This window comes from Theobroma umbraticum, unplaced genomic scaffold (genome assembly GCF_002168275.2).
Source record: "Theobroma umbraticum cultivar Fairchild unplaced genomic scaffold, ASM216827v3 scaffold_20.0, whole genome shotgun sequence".
In the NCBI taxonomy this organism is placed as follows: Eukaryota; Viridiplantae; Streptophyta; class Magnoliopsida; order Malvales; family Malvaceae; genus Theobroma; species Theobroma umbraticum.
The window spans coordinates 260,462-271,583 of NW_018397266.1; the positions used below are offsets into that span (position 1 = coordinate 260,462).

At 34.3% G+C, this 11,122-nt stretch overlaps 2 protein-coding genes across 8 annotated transcripts in view; both read left to right on the forward strand.

Moving 5' to 3' along the window:
• The window catches only part of SIK1 (Protein kinase superfamily protein), a 12,087-nt gene extending 7,976 nt beyond the window's left edge, over nt 1-4,111 (forward strand). Inside the window, exons 12-18 of one of the 7 annotated variants that reach the window (XM_021436944.1) lie at nt 1,025-1,153; nt 1,319-1,472; nt 2,361-2,517; nt 2,747-2,930; nt 3,379-3,579; nt 3,705-3,805; nt 3,884-4,111. In XM_021436944.1, the coding sequence (XP_021292619.1) occupies nt 1,025-1,153; nt 1,319-1,472; nt 2,361-2,517; nt 2,747-2,930; nt 3,379-3,579; nt 3,705-3,805; nt 3,884-3,983 (1,026 nt within the window). In that variant the 3' untranslated portion in view covers nt 3,984-4,111. The remainder of the gene's footprint in view (nt 1-1,024; nt 1,154-1,318; nt 1,473-2,360; nt 2,518-2,746; nt 2,931-3,378; nt 3,580-3,704; nt 3,806-3,883) is intronic. The other 6 variants (XM_021436948.1, XM_021436945.1, XM_021436946.1 and 3 more) reach the window with 6 other exon arrangements.
• Nucleotides 4,112-4,317: 206 nt separating this feature from the next.
• LOC110422916 (uncharacterized) lies at nt 4,318-6,937 on the forward strand. The gene is made up of 5 exons (XM_021436950.2): nt 4,318-5,211; nt 5,325-5,395; nt 5,469-5,644; nt 6,229-6,337; nt 6,458-6,937. The coding sequence occupies exons 1-5, from the start codon at nt 4,920-4,922 to the stop codon at nt 6,758-6,760; spliced, it is 951 nt and encodes a 316-aa protein (XP_021292625.1). The 5' UTR covers nt 4,318-4,919; the 3' UTR covers nt 6,761-6,937.
• The last annotated feature ends 4,185 nt before the right edge of the window (nt 6,938-11,122 follow it).

Here is an 11,122-nt window from a genome sequence, read left to right on the forward strand (position 1 = left end):
ATGGAGCATAGATAAATTCATGTTGCTCACTAAGGCATTATAAAGGAGTACGAGGTTTTTGTCATTTTGAGGAATTAGACAGAATTATTGTGGAGCAAGTATGATTATTTGCCTACCCTTGAAGTGAATGAAGTTCAAGAAGCTCTTGTCTCTATTTCTTTGGAGTTGCAAGCAGCAGTGACAGACCCTCATCCTGAAGCCTTATGTGTGACTAAAATTGTAGTATTTAACATGGCAGGAGAATACTTGAGTTGCAAGCCTGTAGTATAAGACTAGAATAAGAAGAACTAGGGTGTGCCAGCTCCATATGTCAATGCATCCTGCATATTAGCGACCATCTTATGCTTTCTGCTTTGCTTTTTACAAATTAGCCATATACAAGTCTACATCTTTTTTCTTGGGCCTCCTTACATGCTACTACTAATTCAGTTAGACTTGGATGCTTAAATGTGGTGTTAGAGTTCAGGTTTTTGTTTTTGCCCTTGCTCATGTATTTGTGTTTATTCGTTATTGTATGATAGTGTGGCTTTGAGTTTTAATCGTGCTTAAAGTTTTACTGTTGGAAGGATAGTTCTCCAGTTTTGACTATAAGCTTGTTTAGGCCCTTATAATCATTCTCCTTCATTAATGACTTGGAAAAATGGAATCTAGCATTATTATCATCATTGATTGATCTATTCATGTGAAGTCTGGTGATCCTATAGGTCTGCCTGTGCTATAGGAATGATGATTAATGTTAGATATGGTTTATTGAGATATTTGTATTATAATGAAAGAATTCTCGGTTTTTGATTATTGTGGGACTAAAATGACTGTCCTGAATTTAGGTACTGGTCACCACATGTAATGAAGTGCATAGAGTTAAAATGAAGCATATTAATAGATAAAGGGAAAAAAGGATGATTTTTCACATCCTTATTCACTTCATTCTTCTCCACCTTACTTGCCTTTTTGTTGGCTCCTTTTTTGTTTTTGTGTATTTATACTTCTGACTTTGAAATCATCATCTGTGTTTGAAACTTAGCACAAATTCATTGAGAAATGCAAATGTGGAGCTTCTGTAATGTTTCCAAAGATTGAGAAGGCAAAGCAAATAAGGGCTGCAATGGTTCAACAAGCACAAACTCTGGCTCCTACCATTTCAGGACTTAATGTATGAAATTTTTTTGTTTGCACTTACTCAATCTCTCTTTCTCTCTCTGTCCCAACTGACCAAGTAATTGGGAGCATGCACACATTCTCACACGTGGACACACTTAACTAGTGTCTATGGTATGCATATCTATCTCAACTGGTTCCAACTGTTCTCAAACTGTAGCAGCCACCGGAAGGTTCACAGTTGAATGAGGATTATGGGGATACTGTTCCATCAAGGCCTCAGAATATGGGTCTTGAAGTTGCGAATGAGGCTCCTGCAACTGGCACTTTGAAGAAGCATCACATATTAGATGGTGTGGAAGTGACAGGAGAAGGTATGGAGTTCTTTTTTGTATGTTATATCAATAAACTAGTTGGATTTCTGTGGTGGAGTAGAGCACTAGTCAATGCTTGTGCAATGTACCTTTAGGGAAAGGGGAAATGGAGGGACAGGAGAGGCTTGCTGGGGAGATCTTTAGTTAAACTCATGGAATTTGCTTTTATAGTTTTGAAAACAATTTTCAGATATTTGAAGACAAGTCTTATATGGAGGAATAGCTGAGCCATAATACTGGTGTACCATTTTAATGGGGCTTGGAATTGGTGCCTTAGCTTGCATTCGTGTGGATAATTGTGAGATAGCCATGTACTGGTGAAGTTACAAAGTCAACTAGAAGTGTGCTCATTTTTCCAATGGATTGCTTCTATTTCATAAATCTTATATGGTAAAAGATGGGGTGGGGTATGGACAATATTACCACCTTAATTACTCTTTGTTGGCTGTTCTTGTACTCAGAAATAATGCTTCCATAGGTGACTACTTGGGATGTTTGTTAGGGACCTGCTCTGGAAGTGATAGGTAGACCTACCACAATATTTATTCTATGTTTTGTTTACAGTGGTGAAAATAATGTGAAAGCTTTCTTTACCGAATTTAGTATGGTTAGATATGATCTGGTCATTCTGGTGGTATGAAACATTTTAGGATAACGTTCAGGTACATTTACTCAGAAAAAGAGAGAGAGAGAGAGAGAGAGAGAGAGAGAGAAGTTCTAGGAGGCAGTAGAAAGTTCTGAGGCTTGCTTTGCTGATTGTCTTCTCAAATGCAGCAGACCACAACTAAGACAATTTTACTCGTATAGAGTGGTCAACTTTTTCTTCATTAGTTTTGGAAAAAAACTTGTTTCTCAGCTTGTTTTCTCTTTTTCTGATTTTATGTTTAGCAGGTGAGTTTGGCACTGTAATAGTTCATGGTGGGGATGAGGTGCAGAAGTCATTTGCTCGAAGTCAACTTCAAAGTGATAAAGCAGCTTCAACTGCTCTTGAACATGTTGAAAGCACTTTGATTAATGGCACAGGGCGCCAGTTAGCTGAATCATGGTACCTTCCTCCCTATTGTCCTCCTAGTTCAAAAGTAGTAGTTCATGATTCTATGTGTGAATTCTTGGTTAATGTGAACTTGATTATAAACGTTTTTACTTGATAATCATCATAGTATTTAATTGTTGCATACTAAGCTCCATGTCTTGTGAGAGTGTATCACTGAAGTGGTGAAGTCTTTAATCTAGTTGCCAACTCAAGTATTCAATTCTTTGGGCCGGTTTTATAGGGTGGATAACAGAAGGGGTGGTTCAGCAAACAATACTACAATGGCTTCAATATCTGTCAGTCCTGAACAGAAACTGAGGTCAGACAGTGTTCGGCATGCGAAAGCAGAAGGTGGCAGTGATATCAGTAGTAGCACATTGAAGAATGAAACTGTCAGCAAAAAGGCTTTTGCTTTGCAAGATAAGGTTGTTTTCATTTTGTAATCTATATCTGCACCAATAATGGATGAGTGGTAGTCTTAATTTCACTATGAGAAAACAAGGTCCAAACTTCACTGGTGGTCCACTTGGAGTTGGAGTGAATCTTTGTTTGCTGAAATTAGTAATCTTGATTTGGAATTGGTTCTGCTTTTTTATTCAAAGTTTAATGAGGTTGAATTTAAGCATGGGGAACATAGGGTTGTTTGTCTTGACGTTTACAATTAATTAGTCCCTTTTGTTTCACAAGGTTCTCTCCCCTTTCTCCCTTTTCCTCTTTCCTTATTCCCCCAATTGTTAACTATCAAGTAATTGCATGCTTTCTGTTTGGTTACAGTCTGTTACCCATCACTGCAAATGGTTTATATGCTCCGATCTTATTCCTACTTTTGCTGTGAATGCAGCTGAGATGCCTGATTGATGCTTGTTTTTGCAGCTGTTTTCAATATATGCAGCTGGTAATACAGTACCCATTCCATTCTTGAGGGCCACGGATATATCCCCAATTGCCCTTTTGTCAGACAATGTCCTTGGAGGCATGCAACACGATAGTAGGGGAACCGTGGCAGTGGAAGCACTGCAGGAACTTTTTGCTGGTGATGGACAATCCAAGAAAGGTCGAAGAGCACAAAATGAGGTCAATTCCTATCCTCCTCCTCCATCCATATCTCCTTTTCTCTCTCTCATGCTTGCCCTCCCACCCGTCTCTTTTTTTTCTTCCTTGTCTCTCTCTCTCTCTGAGGTTTATGAATTATTTGCCAGTTTAACATGCTACAGATGCCACTTCCTCCAAGTGTTTATCAAAGACTCACCTCAAGTTCTACACTAATGAATCTGGCACATGCCCTAGCTTACCACAAAATGTAAGTATCGGTAACGTTACCAATTATCAGCGACTCCTTGTTTTTCATTTCACCGCATTTCTCTTCTATCTGTTGCAGGTGCTATGATGAGATGCCGCTTCAAGAGTTACAGACAACGCAGGAGCAGCAGACCATTCAAAACCTATGTGACACACTAAGAACCATTCTCCGTTTGTAGATAGTTATGTGCCTACATTTTTGTTGTTGTTGTTCTTCGTTATTCTCCTTTGCTTTAAGATTTCGTAGGGCTATGTTGTACAGGTCATATGGTGGCAAAAATGAAAAGCAATCAATTTTCTTCTATCATATATTGCTTTTAAATTAATCATCTGTGATAAGAAATAAACGGTGTTTTATCTTCTTTCCCCCCTCCAACTTATGTCAGGCAAGTGATGAAGTGTTTCCCACTCCCTACAAAGATCAAGCTCTTCTTTGACCAAAATGAATATGATAAGCCACTGTCGCATGGTTAAAAAAAAAACATTTCAGCATGAGCTGGGTAGTGGAAACCATCCAATGCAGCAACCAAAGAACATGGTAAATCGTTTAGCAGATTACTAGTTTCCATAAAGGGATTTTGTATTCCCCAGTTCGGCCATGGCCTGGGAAGTAATCCGAGCATTTACCCTTTTCCATAATTTTAGGGTATTACTACTAATATATATGCATTTGATCTGAGAGAAGTAGGTTTCCATTGTTTCCGAAGGCTTGTTTCCATGGTGTTAATGCCGATCATGGCAGTGATCATCAAAGTCCGGACTTTGATTAGATCATATTGTATTGTCAAGGGTCGTTTGAGGGTAGGAATTGGGTTAGGATAATACCATGATTGCGCTATGATGTTCCTTGTGCCTAGTGCTATCGACCAATATCGTCTGCATTGCTTATTTGATTCCGAACACTAAACAAAGCAAGAGCTAGACTGAGAAAAGTGCTTTGTATTTTGAGTTTTACATGGATGTAAACCGACCCAAATTGTTGAATCCCATACATACCAATGCCATAGTTGCAGGAACAAGAAAGCAAAGTCCGTAAAGAGGGTGAGACACCATTTCTTTTAAGCGCCCACAAACTACTGTAGCAGCAGCTAAGACGGAGACGGCAGCAGAGAAGAATGAGCAATAGTCGAATTATTCAGTCTCTGTTACAAAGCTCTCGAAGGCCTCACTTAGGCCTCGCTGCTTCTCGTTTCTCTACAACGAGGCTCTCTCCTTTACCTCTCCCCACCGCCCTTAACCCTTCCTTTTCTTCTTCTTCTTCTTCATCTCGTTTTGCTGTTGTTTCTTCTCTACGACTAGAACCCATTTCCTCTTTCTCTTCCTCCTTTAGTCACCGTCTGTTAAGCAGCACCTCTTCCACCCACAACAAACACGAAAACCACCAAGAAGAAGAAGACCCACTTTTCTGTATGTCTCTTTTTCCTTGTTTCTTTAATACTTTTTTCCTGCTTTAGACTCCGAGTGTTTGATCAAAGTTCTCTGTGTAAAACTGATTATCGTAAATTTCTTGGTTTCTGCAGATGAAATAACTGAAGATGATGGGGAAACCACAGATGGGTGGGAAGAAGAGGATGAAGACGTCCAGCCCAAGGTACATTTTGTTTCCTGTTTGAAGCTATACGTTTTACCTTGCTTTTGATAATGAGTTGTTTTGGTTCATATAGATTGGTGATGGAGGGGATGGAGGTGGAGTTGTACTGCAAGGTGTTCCTTGGGGTGAATCTGCTCTCTCTATTGCCTGTGATGTCCTAAAGCTCTTCAGTGATGACACTAAAATTTTTGCTTTCAAGGCTACTCCTCGTGGATACATTTATGTTAGACTAGACAAATTGTCAAATGAGTAAGTATTACGATTTCTATTCTTCCTTGGGGTTGATATTGCAAATGTGGGAGAAACTGAATTTTCTTGATACAGAACCTTGCTATCATTTGATTGTTACTTTTATCACTTTTTGCTTCAGGAAATGAAAAGCCAACAACATGTTTGGATAGAAAATCAGTTAGTGATTTTGAAGAAATTAAATTTAAAATATATATATTTGGAAATAAAATACATAATTTATCTTTACATAGAACTTATATGTTAGAATTGGTTTTAAATATTAGTCCCTTTGTTCATTTTCAGTAATTATGATTTTGTTTCCTTTTTGTTTAGCAAAAGCAATAACCAAGTAGCGTAATTTATTGTGCTGGAACCAACTCATTGATATCTGATCAAGAAAGAAGCAAAAAATGGAAGTCATTTAGAAAAGGTTGAATTGCATCTACTTTTTTTCTCTTTTAAAATATAAAATTTTTGATGGACTTATGTAATCATTTTGTGATGGATAATCTTTTGATGTGCGTGTGAGCATCAATGTATGTAGCTTGGAACTTGAATCTATAGGGTTCATTATATTAAAAGGCCAATCTACCTTTCATCAGATATGGTTGTCCGAGCATGGAGGAGCTGGAGAGCTATAGTCAAGAATACAAGAAAAGGCTAGATGAAGCAGGGGAACGGAGAGAAATACCTGATGATTTGGCTCTTGAGGTAATAAGTTGCTAGTTATTGCATGCTGAGGCTCAGATATGGCTCAACTATTTATGACTGAAGTTTGCCATGATACTATAGATGTATTTTTTTTCTAAAGAAGATGTTTTTGTTTTGAAGGTATCATCCCCTGGTGCAGAGAGAATACTAAAGGTACCAGATGATTTAGATCGGTTCAAAGATATGGCTATGAGAGTTTGTTATGTTGAAGATGGAGAGTCTAATTGTACTGAAAAGAGTGGAGTTTTCATACTGGATTCCATTGAAACAGAGCTAGAGAACTGCATATGGAAGTTGGCAGATGTGAAGGAGAACAGGGACCCCAACAGCAAGGGTAGACCATTTTGTCGTAAACGGAGGGATTGGAGATTAAAACTGTCTTTTGACAAGCATAGGATGATAATGCTGCACCTTGAATGCTGAAAAACAATGGGTGGAAAGTTTTAGGAAGCAAGATGCTTGAGTTTCGATATAGTTTTATTCATAAGGCTTCCTGTATGAAAAGTGAAAATTTCGGTATTATTGGGGTCTTCCACATACAACCTATGTAAAATACATTTTACAGATTACTAACAGCAATAATAGTTTTATTACATTGTATCACTTTCTTTGTCCCCCATCCATCTTAAAGTAGTTTCAATGGTGTACTTGGTAGGCTTAGACTATTAGGTAGCTTTTCACTCTTTTACCTACTTTATCTTTGGTTGTTTAATTTGAGCAATTGGCATGAATCCTTCTATGGTCTAGCCTCATTGTATAAAATTGTAAACTTTTCTACTCATTCCTTTGTCATTTTTCTTGCATTCTCACAGAACTCTCATGAGCTCTTGCCTGTGTCTCTTTTAGGGCTAGTATCCATAACTACTCATAAGCTTCTTACCCATGGCTCTGTCTAGGGCTGATTGGTTGGTTCCCACTCAGGCTCTTGGTTGCAGCTCTTTGCTATTCAAACTAACACAAATGTTCAATGTTCTGCATCTAAACCACATGGAATATTATGGTCTACCAACTTCTTACCTCTTACCAAAACTATTAGTAGGACAGTTCATTTCATCCATTTCCCTTTTCTATTTTTAGTTGTATGGAACTGCAGAAGCCTCTGGCATACTGGATTTGACTTTTGAGTATTATAAAATCATCAAAGAGATCCTAATCTAGTGTCAATTTGTGAAAGTTTTGATTTTGAAGCCCTAAAGTTGGAAGAACGAACATAAGCTAGAGCCTTGGCCGACGACTGACCATTTCTCTGGTGACAATTACTTCAGCTGCTTGTGGTCCCTTGGCGTAGTCCCAGGTACTACTTCTCAGATTTTTAGCTCCAATTGGTCTTTGGTTTAATTTGGCATTTGGTTTAATGATAAATATATATACCACTCATAATCAAATGTGAACATAGCCCAATACAATCCGGTAGGTATGTCTTGATGTATCATCCATGTCTGTAACTTCAGAATAAAAATTTGAATCTGAAATCTTTGAGTTTCAAGTTTATATCTCAAGTGCTAACTGTCATGATACCAAAACTACGTACATACGTATACGTATGTATGATGAAAAGATTGAACATCTAAATACAGCAAAAAGGGTATGTCAATTGAGAAGGGAATACATCCATCTCTGGCAGGTTCCTAAGCTACGACCCAAGGCAGGCTAATAATAGAGAAGTGGACCACTTACAAGGGGAGTGGATATTTTTATTTTTTGCTCATATACTATCATGTTGATCAAGACATTTCTTTTCTCAGTAATTGACAAATGCAAGATTAGGTTACCCAACTTATTGGCTGGAAAGTTTGTGATGCACAGGGGGTCCCTTTCTGTACAAAATCAGTTTCCATCAAGCTATCTTCAAACATTAAACTTTGTTCACATCTTGCAGAAAATAACGTTGGAATCTTTACACAATCCCCTCATGGAAAGGTCAAGTTGATCAGATTGCAGAACCCCTGTTTCTAGATATTTGGTTTAATGATTCAACATTGTTGATGGTGAAGAAGGAATGGATGCATTTGGGGTTCAACAGGTTATGATCATGAGAAGGACTCAAGGACTAACTGCTGCAGAAGAAGAAGAAGAAGAAAAGGAAAGGACGAAAATGAAAGGACCAATCGAAACCACAAATGATATGTTCCAGTTTTAGAAGGTGAGAAAAACATGGAGGGCCATGGTTGAGACTGACAGGACACAAATAGTAGGACAGCCTACGAAAGTTAGGCCGTGGAGGAGGAGGCAGCAGTCATTAAGAAAATTGCACAACTGTACAGATACAATACTGCAGAAAAGCTAACCGATAATCGTGTGTTGGGAGTGTTGAAATGATGACACCATTAGACAAAGATGATATCTGATAAGATTACATTAAAGAAACTTAGCTTTGCTTTGCTGAGATCATTGTCCCCACTCATATAATTCAATCTGTTCTAACTAAAAAATGAAATTAATTAGTGTTCTAGATGAAAAAATATTATAATTTTTTTTAAAATATGATACCTAAAAAATCTTTGAATTATTTAAAAATATTTAAATAATTTTTTTATTATGTTCAATTAAATTTTTATATTTTTATTTTAAATTAAATAAGTCATTAAGATTAATAATTTAAATTAATTAAAATTAATTAAAATATTTATTATTATTTTATATTATGTGATATGTTAACGTGTGATAATAAATAGTGATATATATGATTCACTGATGTAGTATGATAATATATTTTTACTTTATAAAACAACGTAATTTTATGTAAATATAAAATGATAAGTAATATTTTGATTAATAATAATTAATCAACCCATAATCATAATGGTCTATTTATCTTAAAAGATAAAAATATATGAATTTAATTAAATAAAATAAAAAAATAAAAATTTTAGTTAAATTTTTTTAATAATTTAAAAAATTTATCTAAATAATCAACATACAAAATATTAAATCTGTACCTTTAAACATTTTATATTTATTTATGATCTCTTTATTTTCGAATTGGTATCAATTATTGGGTACCCCTTTCTAAATATAAAGATTAGAGATGATGTAATCTTTGTTCATAAAAAGATTTTACTATTACACCAACGATGGCCTTTAATTATTATTCTTTTCCCATATCATTGATTGAATTTTACAATTCTTTTTCCCCCTTCGTGGCAATGGGGTTTGGTTTCCAGTTTATTTGCTTCAACGTTCACGTCTCCGTCATGAATCCTTATATTCGTTAGCTGAAAAAAAATATATAAAAGAATTATAAATTTTAATAAAATATATCGAGTTACGGTTGATACAAAGATAACATTTAATACTTTACAATATAATGTGATTACAAGTAATATCATCGTAAGTAATACAATTGCAAGAAAATAATATTACAACATTTGGTATGCAAGTAAAATAATGATTAAAATATAAAAAAGATAACATTACAATGTTTGGTTTATAAATTTTTTACTAAAAATTTAATGTTAATTTTTAAAATTATTCATATTTATTAAAATGTAAGTTTAATAGACTTGTATTTTTTATTATTAATTTTTATATAGTATCATCTCTTAAATATATTTTTAATGATATATATTTTATTTTTATTTCTTTTACCTATATTATATAAATTTTAATTTCTAATCTTATATTATATATTTTATTTTAATTATAATATTACAAAATATCTTTAATAAAGTAATAAAGTTGAAGAGTAAAAACATCTTTAATAACATTACAGAATGTAATGTAATGTGATTCTATTAGTTTTAGACTGTAATCATGCTGTAATGTAATTGCATTGTAATGATTTGTTGTAAAATAAATATTACAATGTAATTTAATTAGATACATGGTAAAAAATGTATTTTTATTAGCTTCATACCAAACACCACTTAATTTTCAAATTGAATAAGTAAGAGTTTTTTTTAAAATTTATAAACGTAAGCCTCACATATTCTATCAAATTAATTTTTTTAAAAAAATAATTTTAAAAAGATATTTAAACTTATGTGGTACACGTTTGATCAAATTAACTTTTTTTTAAAAAATTAATAATCCCCTTGAAACACACAGATTCGGTGTTTTTAACAAATTTGGTTTTGAACTCTAAGGGGCTATGACTAAAACTTGTAGTAGGCAAATCAAGATTCAAAGACAGCATGAGTGAAAAGGAGAGGGAAGAAATTTGTTCAAGTTAGAACCCCGCACGTTTTTAATATTTTTTGCTTTAATTTTATCACTTTTTTTGAGTGAATTATTAATATTTTGTAATTGTTATTGATTTTCACGTTTGTTTTTTGTCATAAATTATGCTTTCTCCATTTGGTTTTGGTTTCTTTCAATTTTATGGAAAGTAGTAAACTTTGTCACGGAATCATTCTTTTCTTTTAAAAAAGTTAACTCAATAGATTTTATATTTGAAATTTTTTTCAACATCTTTTTATTTGTCCGATTGAAACACTCTATTAATTTTCTTTAAAACCTTTAATATAATATTTTGTTTTACTTAATTCAATTGATCATTCCTTATCTCTTTCTTTAAAAATATTTGATATGAATCTGAGTCTAAATTGATTTTACTCTAATATCAATTTTTTTTATAAATCATAATTAGTACGATAAATTTTACAATTATATTCTTTATTTTTTTATTACATTTTTTTAGACAAACATGCATCAATCAATACAATTCAAAAGCAAAGAATGAACAAGAGAGAAAAAATTCTCTAAAAAAAGAAAAACAGGAGCGAGCACTGATCAATCAAAACAAAGACAAGACACCCAAAAAGAAGAAAATGATTTGCAGCCATA

Excerpts from the sequence above, each read along its gene's own strand:
- LOC110422916 (XM_021436950.2), top strand. The coding sequence starts at position 4,920 with ATGAGCAATAGTCGAATTATTCAGTCTCTGTTACAAAGCTCTCGAAGG. Across the intron at positions 5,396-5,468 it reads ATGAAGACGTCCAGCCCAAG|ATTGGTGATGGAGGGGATGG; the intron begins GTACATTTTGTT and ends TGGTTCATATAG. Across the intron at positions 5,645-6,228 it reads CTAGACAAATTGTCAAATGA|ATATGGTTGTCCGAGCATGG; the intron begins GTAAGTATTACG and ends ACCTTTCATCAG.